We start from the raw sequence: 22,335 nt of genomic DNA, 5'->3' as shown, positions 1-22,335 counted from the left end.
CCACACTGAGCATCAGCCCAGAGCAACACACGCAGATAACCAATGGAGACCTGGAGTCTACAACACTTACTACGTCACATGTCCTCTCAACAGTTACTACGTCACATGTCCTCTCAACAGTTACTACGTCCCATGTCCTCTCAACATTTACTACGTCACATGTCCTCTCAACAGTTACTACGTCACATGTCCTCTCAACAGTTACTATGTCACATGCCCCCCGGGGCCTCTCACTTGGTTCCTAGCTACGTACCGCACGGGGGGCTGGGGGCCCGGGGGGCTCCGGGGGGTGGCCCGCCTTCAGAGGGGGTCTGGGCCGAGGTGGGGCCGCAGGGTGGGGCGGGGCGGCCCGGGGAAGAGGCCAGCCTCCCTCCGGACTCCATACCTGTAAACACAACCAATCAACACTTTAACACAGGGAGGAGGAGACAGAGCAACACCACCTACTGCTCCATCACAGGGAGGAGGAGACAGAGCAACACCACCTACTGCTCCATCACAGGGGGAGGAGACAGAGCAACACCACCTACTGCTCCATCACAGGGAGGAGACAGAGCAACACCACCTACTGCTCCATCACAGGGAGGAGGAGGAGGAGACAGAGCAACACCACCTACTGCTCCATCACAGGGAGGAGGAGGAGGAAACAGAGCAACACCACCTACTGCTCCATCACAGGGAGGAGGAGACAGAGCAACACCACCTACTGCTCCATCACAGACACAGTATTGAGATAGGCGTGCCCTCTGTCCTGTCTCCACCCTCCCAACCAGCGCCTCTGGTTCAGCAGAAGGCTTACAGGAGGCCCTAGCTGGTGTTTCTGTTATACTGCCACACCCCGTGTCCGTCAACACACCAGGCCGCCTCCCAAATCCTCTCTAACACCTAAACCTGATTGCGGTTTTGCCGCCACGGCCGTTCTCTGCTGGACTACTTTATATTACAGCAACAATCTGTAGCTCTCTCTGGTGGCTCTCAGCGCTCAGACGAGGAGGGTGATTAACTGGAGAAGAGGAACCCTCATCTGAATATCAAGTGGTGTCCCTCACTGCCAACGACTGAGGAGATGCCATGACACCACGCTAGTTACATATCCACATGTATACATGGAAGACCAATCTATCCATCAAAAGCTAAATAGTACATAGACACATGTTTATATATACACATGGAAGCTATTGGCGGGCTGGAGAGAATGAGCCATGTGTGTGTTTCTCATTGGTAGAAAAATAGGAGGTGACTTCATATCACTGATCCTGTTCTCAGACTGTCCCTGATGTTTGTGGACCTGAGGTCAGTTATGGAACATCACACCCAGCTGCTTTCTGTGATGCTGTGTCCAGCTCTATGGTGACACTAAGAGACCAGGATCCAGCTCTACGGTGACACTAAGGGACCAGGATCCAGCTCTACGGTGGCACTAAGGGACCAGGGTCCAGCTCTACGGTGGCACTAAGGGACCAGGATCCAGCTCTACGGTGGCACTAAGGGACCAGGATCCAGCTCTACGGTGACACTAAGGGACCAGGATCCAGCTCTACGGTGGCACTAAGGGACCAGGGTCCAGCTCTACGGTGGCACTAAGGCTGTTGTTTACCCACTTCTGCATTTCACTGCCAGTGTCGCAAATGCTGGTTTCCTCTTGGGCCATCGCGTTCTGCAGCCAAAGCAAACTGACATTTCAGTAACGTCAGAACAAATGTTTCCTTATGTTCAGGTCTCACCAAAAACAGTTTAAAAGGAGAGCCAGCGAAACGTAAACCACGAGGGAACCTAGTTTGGTCGTCTGCAGCTAGAATACTGATAGATCTCTGAATCACAACCATTTACATACCACACACACACACACACACACACACTTTCTAGAGCAGTATGACTGAGGCAGCATCATAGTGGGGTCCCGGGTTTGAGATCAGCCTGGTAACCACACCCTGGGTTCTTGTATTCTGAGGAGACAGTGATTTTAACGCTCTTTATAACAACACATAATTATGAGACCTAAATAAATATTTGGGCACCAAGCCAAACAGAGCCTTCTGCTAGAGCTACGAGGTATGACGGACAGACGGCCATGTGGTGCGTGTGCATATGTGTGTGATGTGTGTGACTACAGGTCGGGCTGTTAGCCTGTGAGCATGCTGTGTGTCTGCATGAGGACAGACGGTCGAAGCCAGTGAACAGTGATAATCCTGCAGCCCTGAACTGAACGGGAACCAAACGGGAACCGAACGGGAACTGAACGCGTGGGGAACAGAACGGGGAACCGAACGGGAACTGAACAGGGAATGAGAGGCTTGCAGCCCCAGAGGACCACCTTGTTCTCCAGTGGATGTGGGAGCCTCATGCTGGCCTCTGAGGAGTGGCCTCAGCCGTACCCAGCGGCTGCAGGGTGACAGATGGCAGTGCTGGGCCATGCTGGGCGGCCCCCCCAGGTGCGCCGTGGGAGGGGGGGGCACTGCCACCAGCCCCACACGCCCCCCCCCACGGGGTGCTCCGTGGGAGGGGAGGCACTGCCACCAGCCCCACACGCCAGCCCCCACCCCCCCCCCCCCCCGCCAGCTTCCAGCCCCCGTCCCCCGAGCCCATCATGTCTGGTTATAATCACATCTTTGACCTGTTGTGCGCGCACACTTCCCACCTGGCTCCTCATCCATAATGATAGTAACAGCCCCTCCTCCTCGGGTGGAGGGACAGAGCGCTCCGTCACCATCATCCTGCAGGACGTCTTTCAGGGTCGCCTTCCCCGCCCAAAAGGCCTTTCCGCTCCCATCGACGTTTGCAACACATATTGAATTCTGCCGTCAATAAAAGAGGGGGGAAAGGAAGCAAACGACCCCTGATGGACGGATGAAACACATTCGTCCTTCACCGCCACGCGAGCACGCCTCTCAACGAGCACGCCTCTCAACGAGCGCCCGTCATTTCCACACGGAGCGAGCGCCGGGAGGAGACGGAACGGGGATCCAGGTGAAACATGGCGACTGACATCCATCACGGACACATTCCTGAGGCGCCCGCTCCCCGGCCCGTCAGGCACACGCATTAGCCATAAAATATGCAGGCTCCACGCGCATCTTAATGAGCTGCTGCGAGGGGGAGAGAGGAGAAGGGGCAGGCAGGCAGCCCTGATGCAGCCGCCATCGTCACACAATACAACAAAGAGGCAGGGCCGTCACACTAACGGAGCAGCGCGCTCTCTGTTGCAGTCAACACCTCCTTCTTTGTATACCGTGTTCCAAGAGCAGAGTGGAGAGGGTAGAAAAAGCCCATGCTTATTACAGATAATCACGCATACACCGTGATATTACTACACATTACTCAGATTCCCATCTCACCCTCCCTGTTTACTCCTACATCATGTTCCATCATTTCCTGAAGGCATCATTACTGTGATTATGTGCTGCTGCCAATGAAACTAGGAGAGAAAAACATGCTTGCTCTCCTGGGGGATACAGCGAGATGGTCTAGACTATGGTCTAGATTATAGTCTATATGATAGTCTAGAAGGTGGTCTAGATTATGGTCTATATGATAGTCTAGAAGGTGGTCTAGATTAGGGTCTATATGATAGTCTAGAAGGTGGTCTAGATTAGGGTCTATATGATAGTCTAGAAGGTGGTCTAGATTAGGGTCTATATGATAGTCTAGAAGGTGGTCTAGATTATGGTCTATATGAGTAGAAGTGAAAGAGGACCACCCAGGGGCTAAGGGGGAGGTGGATGTGGTGGAAGTGGAGGTGGTAGAAGTGGAGGTGGAGGTGGAGGTGGAGGTGGTGGAAGTGGAGGTGGAGGTGGAGGTGGTGGAAGTGGAGGTGGAGGGGGTGGAGGAGGTGAAGGGGGAGGTGGTGGAAGTGGAGGTGATGGAAGTGGAGGTGGAGGGGGAGGTGGTGGAGGTGGAGGTGATGGAGGGGGTGGAGGAGGTGGAGGAGGTGAAGGGGGAGGTGGTGGAGGTGGAGGGGGAGGTGGTGGAGGTGGAGGGGGTGGAGGAGGTGAAGGGGGAGGTGGTGGAGGTGGAGGGGGTGGAAGTGGAGGTGGTGGAGGGGAGGGCCAAACATTTTCATCACTGCTTAATTGAGTGTTTTGGCCACATGCTACAGATGGAGGTATGTGAGGGGCCAGGGGAGGCTAATCCAGCACTCTGGAACAGGACACAATGAGAGGACTCAGGGTTGGCCTCTGAGCAGCGCTAAGACACGGAGGGTGGAGGAAGCTGCCTGCATCGTAGCACACAGGTATAGACACTTTCACACCAGCTTTCTTTATTTTTAATGGTAACACTACCTTATCATTAAAATAACCATGATGATCCGTGTAGAACCTTTTGCAAAATGGTCCCTGGAAAATATTGAAATATTGACACACTCATTATTAGCAGCGTGAAAAAGCAGCATCCGGTCTGTTCACAGAGCCTCACACTGTTGTTCTCACACCAACCAAGTGGTGATCCACTGCGCTCTTCTTAAGGAAACACAAGGGACAGAGCTTCACCTCGCCACTCAGAAGATCCACACAAAGCAAGGGGGCAGCAGCTGGACCGGGACTCATGGCCAAAAACACAATCTACGATGAAGCCTTTAAAGATGGCTCTCCATATTGGTAGTCAGCCCTAACTAGAGCTCATTAACTAGCTGGTGCAGAAACAGGCCTGTCAGTCCCCAGAAGGAGGGTTTCTCTGACAGACACAGGACACTGCTGAGATGGTTTGGAGGGCAAACCATCCACAGCCCCACCTAAAACAGCCCACCTCCGCCTGCATGAGGACCAACAGAGGAACCAGACTGGCTTTAGGCCTGGGCCCCAAAGGGAAGTCAAGAATTTAATAAATTCAGTTTAATAGTACCATGACTAGGTTAATTAATAGATTAAGGCAATAAAGTATTCTTGCAATTTTAATGTAGCCCACATCTAAAAATACCTTTGCGTATATCTATTAAGGGGAGGTGCTTTTACTCTGTCGTGGTCAGGACAGACACACAGACACACACACACACACACACAGCTGTGTTCGTGATTGAAATCAGAAATATTCCACATTCCTCTAAATACATCAGCGCCACAGGCCTGATGACATCACCGTGTCGGGGGGGGGGGTCTGAGAGGAGCAGAAAGCCCCCGCTGGTAGAGAGAGGGATGGAGAGAGGGATACCTCTCGTTCTCTCTACCTCTCTCTCTCTGTACATCTCGTTCAGAGATTAGAGAGAGAACCAGAGGTATAGAGAGAGAGGTATAGAGAGAGGGAGGTATAGAGAGAGGGAGGTATAGAGAGAGAGGTAGAGAGAGAGGGAGGTAGAGAGAGAGAGAGGTAGAGAGAGAGGGAGGTAGAGAGAGCGAGGTATAGAAAGAGGGAGGGAGAGAGAGAGGGAGGGATAGAGAGAGGGAGGGTTAGAGCGAAGGAGGTAGAGAGAGAGGGAGGGATAGAGAGAGGGAGGTAGAGAGAGAGGGAGGGATAGAGAGCCATACTGCGTTCATCAGCACAAAGACAGACAAAGAAAAGCAGCTCCGGTCACACACCAGCCTGTCAGTCGTTACTGCAGCATGACTCAATCATAAACATATGAACTAATTAATGATATAATCATGATATTTGAATTACAAAAGAAGTTCAACACATTCACACCTTCATGTTTCGCCTGCAGGACAAGATGCCACTCACTAAGAAACCTGTAGCGGTCAATCAGTCAGCTAACAGACTCACTCTGAAGCATCAGCCTCTAACAGACTCACTCTGAAGCATCAGCCTCATGGTCTAGCAGACTCCCTCTGCAGACCAGTGATCCTAGCACTCAGCTGACTCATGACATTACTCTGTCACTCAGACCGCTGGTCACTATGTCCTGAGGCCATCATTTAAATAGTAATATACAACCACTTCAATATTTATACACAACGTCACATTTAAAACATTCACTTCATCAAAAAAATACCTACAAGATATCTTGGATCACCTTGAATATTGTAAACTTGACTCAACGCGTCCACAGTTTCCCCTGGAAGAATATATAATTGAAGAGCAGATTATAAATTGCAAGTGTGTGAAAAGCAGCTTTGAAGGTCAGGCCACCTCTGCTTATAATCTGCAGCGGAAATCAAGAGAGAAACAACAGATTGAGTCCTCAGCATCGCACTAGGTCAGCAGGTAGACGCTGTTCTGGTGCCGTTTGGAGAACACTGAATCTACATCTAAATAACCAGCAGCACTTCAAACCAAAAGGATGGGCTGTTATACAATCATTACTTTTGTAGCGGTACATAAAGCCACATAATTAGTACAGTATTTATAAAATATCAGGGGAAAGTGTTTGTGGTTAACCCATATTTCCCCGTATTTCCAACGGAGGGTGCGGGTCGGTTCAGTCTGCAAAGGTGCCAAAAGTGTGTGTGGTCCGGACTGTTCGCCGTCCTACATTGTTGCTCTTTGTTCATTGTGCGCGTTCTTCTTTTTCCTTGGATTTAATAGCAGGCTACACTGTGTCAGGCTGCTATGAGGTCACGATGCTTACGTAGCTGCCGCGGCTATCGCTGCCCGGCTTAAACCCCACCCTACCATAAGGGTACTGGCGGCGGTGGAAACGCGAGCCGTAACTGAGCTGGGCTATACCGCACCCTCACTACTGGGCTGAGGCGTGCTGGGTCCGAAACGTACCCACCGGTGGAAATGCGCCATTAGACCTCTACAATAGTAGCGGCCTCTAAAAGAAGCAGAAAGAAGAGTGTTTCCTCCAGTTCAGAGGTGTTGAATTACACAGCAGCACAGGCTGCATTAAGAGGAGCTGGCAGCCCTCATGCACTCTCTCTTTCTCCTCGTCACATGGGAAACGATTTCTCACAAATATGACCGCATCTATTCTGAGAGGCAGATCCATGTTTTCAGATGACACATGGTGGGAAGGTTCATTAGTGAGCTAATAACATTCACCAGGATGAACCAGTGAGCTAATAACATTCACCAGGCTGAACCAGTGAGGGAAATGGTTGACATTGCATGCCAACTACCGGTATATTGGTTATTACGATTAATATATACAAATATATTGAGTTCAGACAAAAGGCACATCAACCAACACACAAGAACCTCTTCACAGAGCAAAAGCAAGTCCAGGTGGAAGGTAACTGTCTCAGCCTCCGCTGGCTCCATGTGTTAGAGGCAGACGCTGGCTCCATGTGTTAGAGGCAGACGCTGGCTCCATGTGTTAGAGGCCTTCATGTGTTAGAGGCAGACGCTGGCTCCATGTGTTAGAGGCCTTCATGTGTTAGAAGCCGTCATGTGTTAGAGGCAGCCACTGGTTACACTCTTCTACAGGCAGTTTGTGAGGGTTCAAGGTTACACCGTTAAATAGGTCATTCCCGGGTACGACGGCGTGCAGGCTCAAAAGCAGTGAAACCAAAGACAGGGCCAAAGAGAAGGAGAAGAGAGGGCAGAAAGCAGGTCTAGTTTCCCCAGTACCACCTGAGCTCAGTGGAGAGGCTCCACCAGGCCCACAGAGCAGCAGCTGTGGCTTCAATGGAGCGCTGGGAGTCACTGGGGATGATCAGCAGACTATTTTTATTTTGATGAATGTGCAGGGAAAATAACTAATTTCCTGTCTGCCTCTGAGCCATCTTAAAAAAGAAAAGAGCTCCATTTCTCCTCGCTAAATTAATCTATTATCCATCAGGCGACTGGTTCTGCAGCAGAGCCTGTCTGTGTTACACAGGAGCAGCCATTCCACCTGCTCTCAGCTCTGATACTATATTAGACAAGTTGGGAAACAGGGTTTGTATTATTGGTCTGTTTCATGTCTTGAGTCGCCCCCCTCAATAGAAACAAACTGAAGGAATAACAAGAAGCCGTAGGGTCTAATCAAGGACCAGCTAACTGTACCCATAAGAACAGGGATTAGAATACCTTCAGTACAGATCATGTACACCAAAACACACCGTGAGAACACACCGTGAGAACACACCATCATACATGACTCCATCGACTCTATCAACAGTTCAAAGGGATGGCAGAGGTCTTCATTTGGATTGTCAAGTACATTGACATTATATAACAATCATTTTCTCGAATAAAAAACATTCTCGCATCTTCACTGATTAAGACTACAATCCCGATGGTCCTACCAAAGATCTATATGAAACCATAGTGCGTCCTGCTCCTGGTCCCGGGAGGAGGTTGTGGAGCGAGGAGCTAATGGAGGTGCTCCGCACAGTGACCACACCTGGACGGCCCCTGAGAGCACTGTGCAGCCAGGGCTGAAACAGGACAGGTGGCAGCGGAACACCCCTCCACAGAGACACAACCAGGCGCCGCATGGCTTCATGGAGCAGGACCAGAGCACCAACACGTTGGCAGAGACCTTCAGGTGAGGGTGCACTGCTGCCTGCACATTGAAGCATATGACCGCCCAGTCCCATGTCTCCTGCTCAGTCCCATGTCTCCTGCTCAGTCCCATGTCTCCTGCTCAGTCTCATGTCTCCTGCTCAGTCCCATGTCTCCTGCTCAGTCTCATGTCTCCTGCTCAGTCCCATGTCTCCTGCTCAGTCCCATGTCTCCAGCTCAGTCCCATGTCTCCTGCTCAGTCCCATGTCTCCTGCTCAGTCCCATGTCTCCAGCTCAGTCCCATGTCTCCTGCTCAGTCCCATGTCTCCTGCTCAGTCTCATGTCTCCTGCTCAGTCCCATGTCTCCTGCTCAGTCTCATGTCTCCTGCTCAGTCCCATGTCTCCTGCTCAGTCCCATGTCTCCTGCTCAGTCCCATGTCTCCTGCTCAGTCCCATGTCTCCTGCTCAGTCCCATGTCTCCTGCTCAGTCCCATGTCTCCGGCTCAGTCCCATGTCTCCTGCTCAGTCCCATGTCTCCTGCTCAGTCCCATGTCTCCTGCTCAGTCTCATGTCTCCTGCTCAGTCCCATGTCTCCTGCTCAGTCCCATGTCTCCAGCTCAGTCCCATGTCTCCTGCTCAGTCCCATGTCTCCTGCTCAGTCCCATGTCTCCTGCTCAGTCCCATGTCTCCGGCTCAGTCCCATGTCTCCTGCTCAGTCCCATGTCTCCTGCTCAGTCTCATGTCTCCTGCTCAGTCCCATGTCTCCGGCTCAGTCCCATGTCTCCTGCTCAGTCCCATGTCTCCTGCTCAGTCCCATGTCTCCGGCTCAGTCCCATGTCTCCTGCTCAGTCCCATGTCTCCTGCTCAGTCCCATGTCTCCTGCTCAGTCCCATGTCTCCTGCTCAGTCCCATGTCTCCTGCTCAGTCCCATGTCTCCTGCTCAGTCCCATGTCTCCGGCTCAGTCCCATGTCTCCGGCTCAGTCCCATGTCTCCTGCTCAGTCTCATGTCTCGTGTTCAGCTGGACTGAGCCTCTCGAGGGATGGAGCAGATACTAACGACACCGCTCTTCATCTTTCATAATGACATACATTGAGCATGTTTTAGCTTTGTTAGACTCTCCTACCTACCTTGACCTAGATATAATTTTCCAGTGCTTTCTTATAGTATAGGACACAAAGCAGAAGGTTTTGTTTTCTTGTGAAATGCACAGATTAATGGACTTTATTCAGAATAACCAAAGCCCCATTCTGAACATAAGGTGCATTTGAAAGCAGCTCAACAGAACATTGTGAATGAAACCCTTTATTGTAATTGCATTGCAGTAGAACACGTTGTAATTGTTGTGGGGATGATGGACAGGGAGGAGGCATCACTGTTCCTCTGAAGGATGCCATGTAAATTCAAACATTTCCTCCTAAATATTCAGGCTATGAGAATACAATATTCATTTTGCTGCAGGAGGACAGGCCATGCATAACAATGAGCAGTGCTAATGAAATCAACCATCAAGCTGAAATATATACATATTAAACCGGCTCTACGTGTCCTTTGCTTTCTGCCTCGTTTCTTCTTTCTCCTCATTTCGTTCCCTGACCTTTCAGTATTTTCTCCCGCCTCGTATTCGCTGTCAGCAGAGAATAATGATTGCATATCACCGCCTCATTCTGGGCACTTATGTGGCCTAATGTTTGTGATAAAAATAACAGAACAAAATACCTGGATGTCCTGCTAAATTAATAACATTTCATTAAAAATCTTTAGACGGAGTAAATTCATTACTGTGAAGTGAAACCTCTCTAATTAAAAACAGCAAACCACCAAAGGGATGCCAGGCGACACAACTAAAAGCCTGGAAAGGCCATTAAGGCTAATGCATTACCAATGTTATTCAAAGATCCAGAGGATCTTTCGCCTACGTTCAAATTAGATTTTTAATGCCAAAGAAAGAGTATGCAGCCAGACAGCCTCTGCCCATCTGTTTACTCTCATAGACGGAGAATAGTGAGCGCAGTGTATCTGTCTCCTACTGTGTCTCAGAGTAACCTACTGTGCATTTTAATGAAGGACTTAATCCTGGCATATTGAGTTTAAATTAGAAGGACTATGCAGAATGAAAGGAAATGTGAATACACAGCAGTTTGGCCCCAACCGAGTGGCAGCGAGCTGCAGCGGTCTACAGCAAGATGAGTTTATAAGGAACAGTTAAAGGAGGAAATATATATACACGCTTATACATTGTTACGGTGCAATGCTTCAAAAGGATCCTAAGCATATTGTTTCACAAGATTTATATGAAATAATGAGTGTAAATAAACACAATTATTTCAAATTATTAGAATTATTATCATTTGCTTCCTTTACTCTGCAAAAAAGGTCAATTTGAACTGGTAGTAAACCCTGGCCCTGAGATCCCTGATAACAGGAAGCGTCAGCGGCTGGCAGCGACCGGAGGGGACAGCCCTGATGCGGCCGAGCTGCCGTCTCTCTCCTGACAGACTCCATCTGCCACCGGGCCGCCGCCTCCGAGTGGGAATACCAATGATCCAGAGCACTGTGTGGCGGCGGCGGCAGCGGGGCTCACCTTGGCCTCACCTCTGGGCGCCGTCTTAAGTGCTGACGGTCGGGTCTCTGAGCGCACGCCGCTGGAGCTGCCAGCTCCCATCCACTGAGTGGGGCTTTATGCAGCTCTAGGACCGCGAGCGTTTTATTAGCGCTGATGTTATTTGAAACCTTGGGGGCTGCGTTCAGAGGCTGCAGCCTGTGAGGTTCTTGGTCTATCGTCAAACTGTTCTACACAAGGTACATGACGCTTAGGGGAGGTCAATTAACAATGACACTGCTGCACCTCGGGATGTTTATTCTGTTGCTCGCGTTTTGTTCACTTCTGCAGAGTGAGAGGAGTGACATCCTGGTCTCGTCCTGAAGCACTAAAGACGGGATTACAGGCAGCTGGCCATGGCGGCCAAAATACACTATAAGGATTTAATTTCCCTCAACCATCTGCACACGACCCCTCAGCTCAGAGCAGCCGTCACCCAGGGCTCCTGGAGCCCCAGTGGAGCCGGACTAGGGCCGCCCCAGAGCCAAGGCCTGCATGGCCTCTGACCCGTCGGGGAAGCCTCTCTGCCTAGCCCCCCTTTATGGACCAACCAGATGGAGCTCACCCCTCAACCTTATCTACAGACATTGTTTCATCAGCCCCCCGCAAAACATCAGCCTAGACTCAGTACCCACCACTTAATATCACAGAGTAGATGGAATCTATTCAAGATTATTAGACCGAAAAACACAAACAAGAGGTAATTTCAGCGTTGAGAAAGAACCAGGCTGGTGCAGAGCAGCATCATCCGAGTGATGCATCCCTGCTGCCCAGCTTCAGCAGTACGAGGGCAGTGGGATGCGTTAGACAGCACTGGAGCTCGGGGGCCCCTGGGTCTGACGGCAGTGGAGCACTGCTACTCCCTCCAGCAGAGCCAGCTGTCTCCCTGAACCCTAACATCCATTATCCTGCCTACAAACAGAGCCTCGGAGCCCAACAGCCCTCCTCCTACCACTGGCTGCAGATCAGATGACCCTGGTTAATACGCTTCACTTCATTGGAGAAGAGACCACCGTCAGCCCTAGTCCCAGTGAGATGAAGCTCAGCCCTGGTTTACTCAGCTGTATGAGCATGATGCCAGGACCTTCCCCCACAACCCAGGGAAGGTCCAGAGCTCTGACCCATCGGGCCTCCGACCTCTTTACTACACCAGCAACACCAGAGTAGGACACCACCCTCTACACCAACACCACCCTATACACCAACACCACCCTCTACACCAACACCACCCTCTACACCAACACCACCCTATACACCAACACCACCCTCTACACCAACACCACCCTATACACCAGGGGTCAGCAACCTTTTCAACATGCAGTGCCAGTTGGACATTTTCTCGTTAATGAGTGTGCCTTAAGGAACAATATATTAAATATTAAGCTGAATTATGACACAGCGACCAAAAACATTTCCAGAAGATCTGGAATTGTATTATTTCCATATAGTCCACAATCATGCATCAACATTTTTTTTTTTGTTGTTGTTATATTTGCAACATGGGCTTACAAATTATAATTACATATATCCCATCTTAAAATACTGCTTTCAGAAACTCAAGAACATATTTGCACTGTGAGAAATGTAAAAACAGACATTATATGAGAATGATGGAAACATCCACATCAATATCTTTAAGACATGTACAGCTTTGCAAAAAACATGTGAAGGCCATGCATACAGGCCACTTGAGAACAATCTTTTAAAAATTTTCTTCTCTATTACTCACAACATAGGTTTAAAAACGATTAATTGATCCCAATTCAGAACACTGCTTTCAGTAACCCATTTAAACATATTTGCACTGGGAGGAAATGCCCAAAACTGAATAAAGTGCAAAACAAATCGGTAGTAATGATTACGCTGCCGCATTGTAGCGGTGAAAAAAAAAACAATATATATATTTTTTTGCAAGTGTGCCAATGATTATGCGTCCACGTGCCAGTGGTGGCACGCGTGCCTAGGGTTGCCGACCCCTGCTATACACCAACACCACCCTTTACACCAACACCACCCGCTACACCAACACCACCCTAAACACCAACACCACCCTATACACCAACACCACCCTATACACCAACACCACCCTCTAAAGTAACACCACCCTCTACACCAACACCACCCTCTACACCAACACCACCCTCTAAAGTAACACCACCCTCTACACCAACACCACCCTCTACACCAACACCACCCTATACACCAACACCACTCTCTACACCAACACCACCCTCTAAAGTAACACCACCCTCTACACCAACACCACCCTCTACACCAACACCACCCTATAAAGCAACAGGCCAACAGGCGATGCCTGGCTGAACCCTGCTGACCCGTAGACCCCACCCTCCCCCTGGACCTCCAGCAGCAGCAGGTCATTAGTCCGTGAGCAGGGATCTGCAGATCAAAGAGTCCTGCCTGTGTCTCCAGCGGCCTTTGGTTAGCTTTCATTTGTGAGATGGAAATCATGAGGGGAAAAAAGAGCAAATAAGTGGAGCAAGGCTGACATTCACCAACCAATGGCAGCGCGGCTATGCCCCGCTCCAACTTTAAGGATCCCTCAACACTAGGATTACGTATGCTAATAAGGTCGAGCAAATCAAGCATCAAGGACAATTGTGCTTGGTTCTAGTTAACAAGACATAGTTGGGTTAGGGTTCAGAGCCCCTGTTACATAGTAGTATGGGCATGGGGGATTCATGGGGGAGGCATGGGGGAGGTGTGGGGAAGGCGTGGGGGAGGTGTTGGTTGGGATTGGGGGTGGGAATGGGGGAGGATTGTGGTGGGAATGGGGGAGGGAAAAGGGGAGGGAAAGGGGAGGCATGGGGAGGTGTGGGGGAGGCTGGGCGGCCGGTACACTGAGGATGGGTTGGTGATAAGTGCCGTGGTAAAGCTGGTGCCAGCTTAACTGGGGACAAGATTCTGGGGCTGGGGTCTTTAACTGGGGACAGGATCCTGGGGCCGGGGTCTTTAACTGGGGACAGGATCCTGGGGCTGGGGTCTTTAACTGGGGAAAGGATCCTGGGGCCGGGGTCTTTAACTGGGGACAATATCCTGGGGCTGGGGTCTTTAACTGGGGACAGGATCCTGGGGCTGGGGTCTTTAACTGGGGACAGGATCCTGGGGCCGGGGTCTTTAACTGGGGACAAGATCCTGGGGCTGGGGTCTTTAACTGGGGACAGGAACCTGGGGTCTTTTCCTCCGTTTTTTTAAGTCTAGCTTTCAGAGAGCATCTGGTGTCGGGGTCAGAACTGTAAGGACGCTACCAGGCCTTCCCACTGGACCAAGTCATCTCAGAATGAATGCGTCTTTACAGGGTCAGATTTTTCCCTGCAGTGGACTCTGTGTTCAGCGGCTCTACACTGTCTAGGGGGCAGGAGCCACTTCTGCACATGTTCACTCAAACAGGAGATTGCTCACATTTCACATGTGCAGTTGGGGGGAAGTGGAATATGAACACACCAGATTGCTCCACGCCAACAGAGCCCTTCCCTCGCTGTGCTTCAGACTTTGAGAACCCAGGTTGTTGCTGAACTGTTGCAATGCCCTGGTGGATGGCTGTGGACCTGAGGGACAGGCCTCATATCGTGATCTCAAGGCATGGCTGGCGCCGTGTCCAGTGTGAGTCAGTCTCTGTCACACGGTGCTGAACGTGGAGCAGATGCTGTGGAAAGCCCGACCGTCGAGGGGCAACATGAGCAGCCATGCAGTCCCTGTTCAGAACACACGCTCCCCTCTAAAGACAGAGCGGGGATGAGGGCCGGATCAGACGGCACCAATTACTCCTGTTTGGCTCTCATTTAAAATGCCCCCAGAAAGGATTTGTTCTTTTTCAGAACGCAATTTAAAAACTTTGAAATTCAAATTCTGTGATGGCAACTAATTAGACATTCACTAACCAAAAGCAGTAAACGTAATGTAGTGTGAACTAATTAAAAAAAAGAGGACCTAGTGAAATCTCAAGCCTAATTGGAAACTTTTAATCCTATTCCTAAATAATAAAAGGCGTTGTGCTTTGTCCAGACCTCTCTCCCAGTTGACCAAAGCCCAGTGTGTTCAGTGAAACAGAGCAGAGAGGAGGGGGGGGCATTCTCACCGTGTGCTGCTGTCCTCAGCGCTGCCACCCTGACTCCACCTGCAACACAACAACACCGTCAGCTTAATTGCTTGATTTTTATTGATTTATTCATTCAGCATAATTCCTATCTCAAAGCTCCATGAAAATGAAATAAAAATGCTAATCTTGGAGGGCTTAAGGGCCCTGGGGAGGAAGACTTGTCCATTCAGAACCTCCACTCTACATCACAATGCTGCGACACACAACCCTAGAACACAACAGAGTTTATGGAGCGGACATGGCCACACATAGGTGGGGTGGGGGGGGGGGGGGTTTGGGGGGGCCATGGACATGGCCACACCTGGGGGGGGTTTGGGGGGGCCACGGACATGGCCACACCTGGGTGGGGGGCACCTGGGGTTTGGGGGTGAGGGGGGGGCCCCACGGTGAGGGAGGGGAGGGCCCCACGGTGAGGGAGGGCAGGGCCCCACGGTGAGGGAGGGCAGGGCCCCACGGTGAGGGAGGGGAGGGCCCACAGTGAGGGAGGGCCCCATGGTGAGGGAGGGGAGGGCCCCACGGTGATGGAGGGGAGGGCCCACAGTGAGGGAGGGCCCCATGGTGAGGGAGGGGAGGGCCCCATGGTGAGGGAGGGGAGGGCCCACAGTGAGGGAGGGCCCAAGGTGAGGGAGGGGAGGGCCCCATGGTGAGGGAGGGGAGGGCCCCATGGTGAGGGAGGGGAGGGCCCACAGTGAGGGAGGACCCCACGGTGAGGGAGGGGAGGGCCCCATGATGAGGGAGGGGAGGGCCCCATGGTGAGGGAGGGGAGGGCCCACAGTGAGGGAGGGCCCCATGGTAAGGGAGAGGAGGGCCCCACGGTGAGGGAGGGGAGGGCCCCACGGTGAGGAGGGGGCCCCGCGGTCAGGGGGTGAAGGGCCCGTCTTTGACCTTGTGCGAGCAGGGCACCGCCTGCGTCCGTGAGGCGTAGGATTTACACAACAGGCTGCAGAGAAAGCGGTGAGCAGAGTAATGAGTAATAAATAACGGCCGACATCCTCAGAGCTGGCTTCCTCATCCTCACAGCTGTGTTCAATCACAGAGTTATGTTGTGAAGTCTGTGTCACTGGGGGCCAGGGAGCTAGCACCCCCCCGTTTATAACCGCCTCAGACCAGGGGGGGGCAGGGACGTGATGCACACAACGGTATTGTGAAAGTACGTAGGCTTCACCGACTGGGAGGTTTACCGTCATTCATGTGATCCGTTGCAGAAACCTTTCACACTTCCATAAAAACAAGTCCTGGAATTGAACTGTAATCTAATAACTGAAAAAATGTGTATTGAACAAAAAAACACTCAATCGTAAACTGTATTATTCTAGATGCACTCTCATCTCTGTGCTGGAGGGGAAAGATCGCTCCAGCCGATCAACTAGCCTGGCCCCTTACAGTTGGCTGCTGACCTGAACATATTCAGAGATGGATCCACCGCCTCCTCATCGGGCACTGCGCTGCGGGACTATTAAAGAGTCAAAATGGATGGAGGGAACAACACGCCAGCAGAGCTAAAATGGCCCCACTCTGTGGCAGCGGTGACCAGATTTGAAATGCAAAGGGATCAATATGGAAGTGAGGAGGGGACTATAATAACATACAATGTCTTCACTGCTCAGGTAAAACCACTGGCCCTGAATTAGAACCACACGACAGCGGGATTTAGACTGGAGAGAGCAGACGCATACTAAAAGAAGGACAACAAATAGGCCACAGCAGCATCAAGCCTCATGGCATCGTCACCTAAATCAAGGAGCAGAGTGGCTAGCCCTGTGACAAGGAGCTCCAGGAGGAAGGAGGCAGAGTGAGAGGGGAGGGAGGAGAGAGGAGAGGGTAATAATCTGCCTGACATATTCCTAATAATCCACCACCATAATACTGCTCCACCTCCCCCAAGCTGGCCCAATCAGGAGGTGTCAACCGTGACCTACAAAGAGGGACTCCTGTCATCCTTCAATGTTCAGAAGCATCATGAGCCGACTGAGGAGCGGAGAGGCGCTATCCACCGCTTACCTCCTGCCCTCGATGTTCAGAATGAGCCGACTGAGCGGCGGAGGGGAGCTATCCAGCGCTCACCTCGGGTCGGCTCCCGTTCGTTATGCTCTGTGTGGCGAGCTGCTCTTTGCGTTGAGCTCAGGGCTAATTTGATGAGCCGGCTCCGCCCCCAGCAGGGGTTCTCCGTCTGTGATTAATGAGCGCCAGCTTTCACAACCTGCCAAGAAACGAGAGACAAAGGAGAGGAAAGGTGGAGGCTCCGAGTCCTGGGGAAAGCCCTCCCATCTCCACCCACATGCCTCGGAGGAGCTCAGCACTCCCATCTCCACCCTCCTGGTCCTCCAGTCTTTCTCCTGAACCCACGGGTTCAGAACACTGCTCTCACATGTTGGATGTCTGGAGATAAGACTTATCATAAACTAATAGTCTCTGACAGGCTGCTAGCATTTAAAGTGCTGTTTCAAGCACCTTAGGACCCGGGGAATACGACCTGGGATGATTCTACATTCAAATGACACCCTGCTATTGACCCAAATCAGACAGCCCACAGTGAGCTCCTGGTTAGATCCAACATGAGGATATTAGGATAATACTAGAAGTGTGTTCCTGTGTGGCTCTTCTCAAGGTCAGTGAACAGCGGGGAGGGGGAGCGACCTCAGCGTGTATCTGCTGGTTGATTCATCGCTGGTTACTAGAACACATCAAGGCTGTGATGTGATGCATCGCACTGCTGAGGCTGAGAGGCCGTTTAACCAGCAGAGCTGAACTGCTGTCTGAGTAGAGCAGGAGCAGGCCTGCTCTACTCAGACAGTAACCAGGTCCTGCTCTACTCAGACAGTAACCACAGGCCTGCTCTAGACAGTAACCACAGGCCTGCTCTACTCAGACAGTAACCAGGTCCTGCTCTACTCAGTAACCACAGGCCTGCTCTACTCAGACAGTAACCACAGGCCTGCTCTACTCAGTAACCACAGGCCTGCTCTACTCAGACAGTAACCAGGTCCTGCTCTACTCAGTTACCACAGGGCCTGCCTCAGTTCATTATTAACCATCATGACGGCAAATATTACAACTCTGCAGTAATTTGCCAGTAAGGTATTTTAGTGTAATCACAATGGCATCACAGACATGTTGGTTTTCCAGGCATGTTGATATCACAGACATGTTGATATCACAGACATGTTGATATCAGACACAGACATGTTGATATCACAGCCATGTTGATATCAGACATGTTGACATCAGAGACATGTTGGTATAAGACATGTTGACATTCCAGGCATGTCTAATACATAGTGCAATCTGAATTGAGGCTGCCTTGCGGTAGGCCTATGTAGGTGGAGTAGACCTATGTAGATGGAGTAGGTGTATGTTGGTGGAGCAGGCCTATGTAGGTGGAGTAGGCCTATGAAGGTGGAGTAGGCCTACAGGTTAAACAGACTGATTGTTTCTCAGATTGCAATACATACGTGTTGCACCACAGTGAGAATGTGGGTGTAAATATAGTATTAACATTAAAACATATCAAGTACTTTTTAAATATTATTACTATATATTTTTGTCATGATATGTATTATCCAGATAGTATGACTATCTGGATAGTTCTCTCTGTATAATTCTGTAATTCTGTGTGTGTGTGTGTGTGTGTGTGTGTGTGTGTGTGTGTGTGTGTGTGTGTGTTAAACTAATCTCCATCATCCTCACCCCTATCTCAGTGTTAATGTGGATTTAAATAAGATCTTCTTCCAGAGTTTGAAAAGTAATTACATTGCATCAAAAAAACGATTTAATTCAAACCCATATTGTTTATTATATAAAAATATTACCAACTTTGAGGTTTCATGCAATATCCAATTAAATGACCATTAAATATGTGTATTTGATTAAAGGTTAAAAACTATTATGTTTTATTCATATGACTCAACTCAGTATAAAACATCTTAACAGCGTTGTACTAACCCTAACCCTCTTGAACTGGAAATTAAATGAACCCAAAGGACGAAGACCTGGTATCTCTTCTATAGCAGGGCCGTATAAACATAGAGGGAACATCTGAGAACATCTACAGCAGGGCTATTCAACCTCCTTAACAAGTGGGCCAAAAAGGAAAACCACTGATACGATTCAGGGGCCACACATAGAGTAAAACTATGTCAATGAATCGCTACAAATAAATCTTACTTAAAGTAGTGTTAACTTAATAGATATAGTACTACTACATGGAATAAACTTGTCAGACGCATTCCTTTCTTCTTCACTTTTAATCGTATCATTACAACATTTTTTGTTAATAAATATTTGTCTGTCCATTCGCTTTTGAATTGGTGATTTTCACAATCATACGTTTAATGCATTCGTTTTACTTATCATATTACACTGTAATATCATATCATATCATATTACACTGTAATATGATAAATAAAACCAAACCAAACCAAAAAAAAAATAATAATAAGAAGAAGAAGAAGAAGAAGAAGAAGAAGAAGAAGGGCCTTATTCGGCCCACGGGCCGCTAGTTGAATAGGCCTGATCTACAGTATGAACAGGGAACATCTGAGAACATCTACAGTATGAGACATGGAGGGTTGTCATCAGTGAACATCTTAACCAGGTAGGCTAGGCTGAACGAGGAAGCAACAGAAACCAAACGATCAGATCCACTGACCTCTCGGACAAACAATCTCAATTAATATAAACTAGTAATTAGACCAACGACCAATCGGTATGGTTCCCAACAGGTAAGCCCCGGTCCCTCACCTCGGTTCCCCCTGGTTCAGTCCATCGTGTGGATGCTGGAGACACAACTACTACCAAGTGAATATTTTCTATCTGAGATTTTCTAACAGGGATTTTAGAAATTAAATGAATGTTTTGGAAATGAGCCCGGCGCTGTAGAAGAAGCGCCGTCTGAACCGGTGATCTGGTGTCGGACTCGGACCCGGGTCTGGTTCACCTGACAACGGTACTAGGGACCAAGTGAAAAGCAGGAATAGTCATACTAATATTACTAGTAGTACTAGTAGTGAGAGAGTAAGTTGACAGCATACTACGGAAATACTTAAGGAACATTCCCCACAACTTTTATTCCTCCACGGTGAACTTCCAGAGGACGGCGGGGCACTGAGAGGCAAGGGGCGGGCGGCGACGCGCCAGCTCCCCGCTAGCTCCGTTAGCTCCCGGTTAGCTCCGTTAGCTCCGAGCCAGCCACTCACGCTAGCTTCAGCTACTGTTAGCCTAGCCGCTAGCCGCTCGTCCGCGTCGCTCGGCGGACCGACGGGGAGGCGGCGGCGGGGGAAGCCAGCGGAAACTTCGCACGGAGAAAACCAATAAATGACAACTCACCGCGTTAGACTGAAGCGCGTCCTGGTGCTGCGGTGGGAGAGCCGAAGTGTTGAGTTAGTTCCCGGGGTCGTGTGGTCCGGTGAGGGGACCGGGGAGCGGAGACCGGGGAGCGGGACCGGGTCAGTGATGCGCGGCGGTTGGAGTGAGGAGCGGCGCGAGGCTCCTCAGGACCGCCGCGCTCCACCAGCCGTGACGTCACGACCAGTCCTGTGCGTTAAAGTAGCTTCATGTGATGGTCTCTCTCTCTATTAAAGCAGCTTCATCTGATGGTCTCTCTCTCTATTAAAGCAGCTTCGTGTGATGGTCTCTCTCTCTATTAGAGCAGCTTCATGTGATGGTCTCTCTCTCTATTAAAGCAGCTTCATGTGATGGTCTCTCTCTCTATTAAAGTAGCTTCATCTGATGGTCTCTCTCTCTATTAAAGCAGCTTCATGTGATGGTTTCTCTATTAAAGCAGCTTCATGTGATGGTCTCTCTCTATTAAAGCAGCTTCATCTGATGGTCTCTCTCTCTATTAAAGCAGCTTCATGTGATGGTCTCTCTCTCGATTAAAGCAGCTTCATGTGATGGTCTCTCTATTAAAGCAGCTTCATCAGATGGTCTCTATTAAAGCAGCTTCATGTGATGGTCTCTCTATTAAAGCAGCTTCATGTGATGGTCTCTCTATTAAAGCAGCTTCATGTGATGGTCTCTCTATTAAAGCAGCTTCATGTGATGGTCTCTCTATTAAAGCAGCTTCATGTGATGGTCTCTCTCTCTATTAAAACAGCTTCATGTGATGGTCTCTCTATTAAAGCAGCTTTATGTGATGGTCTCTCTATTAAAGCAGCTTCATGTGATGGTCTCTCTCTCTATTAAAGCGGCCTCATCTGATAAAGGACAATAACAAGATAGTTAGTGAGAGCATAAGGATAAGACGGAATAGATTTTATTGCACAAGTTGTCCCAGTCTTCCGTTCAAGGCTGAACCAGTGGCTGCTGGGATCCTCCTACTGGTCTTTTGTTTGACTGGTTAGTGTGGTTTCAGAGCAGACATCCTCCTCAGCGTTCAGACGAGCAGCCAAACCTTGGCCAATTAACCTCATTAGTGTCAGGTAAACAAAGAAACCTGGGGTCGCACACATGCACACGCATACACACACACCCCCTCCCACACACACACACACACGTTAATAGATAGTAATAACATTGGTGTTATGTTCAATATTAAACTCAATCAGACAAATGTAGTGGCTTTACTCAACATCTTAATTGTGTACTATTTATTTATGTTAGCCATTAGTCTGTGTGTTCAGTGATTTGTTCCGTGAGTGTGGATCAGCCTGCTGAGGAGTGGAAGTGGAACCACGGAGAAAGAGAAGGAACAAATATCAGCCCAACGATGGATCAGCTCGGATCTAATTGTATTGGAAAGCCCTCATTAGGGAGAGTGCATGAGAGAGAGAGAGAGAGAGAGAGAGAGAGAGAGAGAGAGAGAGAGAGAGAGAGAGAGAGAGAGAGAGAGAGAGAGTGAGAGACACAGAGAGAGAGAGAGAGACAGAGAGAGACACAGAGAGAGAGAGAGAGAGAGAAGACAGCCCGGTCGTTTATGATAAGCGTCACATGACGCGTCGAGGGGGAGGGGCACCCTGCTGGCCCCCTTTTTTTTTCTTGATTAGAAAGTATAATGAGATCCAAAGACAGCAAAGAGCTTCTCTCAGGAGACTGATGCAAAACAAATTAAGATGGTAATTTTGTTTTAATTATCTTTATATATTATTTCTCCATCAGTCCACAGCGAACGGTGGTGCCCATAAGGTGGAGGGTTCGGCTGGAGTCATTGGTTTGTTTTGCTTGACGCATTAAATGCTATAGATCCTATAGATTCAGTCATTACAGCCAAGCCCTGAGCAGGAGATGGGGAGCAGGACCATTGTGTCGTCTTCACAACGGTGTGCATGTGTGTGTGGTCGACAGTCAGACAATCTGTAGCGTGTTAGCAGTACAGACGC

The 22,335-nt window shown here is 49.7% G+C and overlaps 1 protein-coding gene across 1 annotated transcript in view; it reads right to left on the bottom strand.

Moving 5' to 3' along the window:
- baz2bb (bromodomain adjacent to zinc finger domain, 2Bb) overlaps positions 1-20,474 on the bottom strand; it is a 51,754-nt gene extending 31,280 nt beyond the window's left edge. Inside the window, exons 1-3 of the mRNA XM_084478245.1 lie at positions 20,345-20,474; positions 14,999-15,037; positions 254-385 (exon numbers count right to left, since the gene is read on the bottom strand). Coding sequence (XP_084334371.1) covers positions 254-383 — 130 coding nt within the window. The 5' untranslated portion in view covers positions 384-385; positions 14,999-15,037; positions 20,345-20,474. The remainder of the gene's footprint in view (positions 1-253; positions 386-14,998; positions 15,038-20,344) is intronic.
- Positions 20,475-22,335: the final 1,861 nt, after the last annotated feature.

Source organism: Micromesistius poutassou, assembly GCF_964030765.1.
Source record: "Micromesistius poutassou genome assembly, chromosome: 14".
Lineage (NCBI taxonomy): Eukaryota > Metazoa > Chordata > Actinopteri > Gadiformes > Gadidae > Micromesistius > Micromesistius poutassou.
This window is presented reverse-complemented; position numbering and strand designations above follow the sequence as displayed.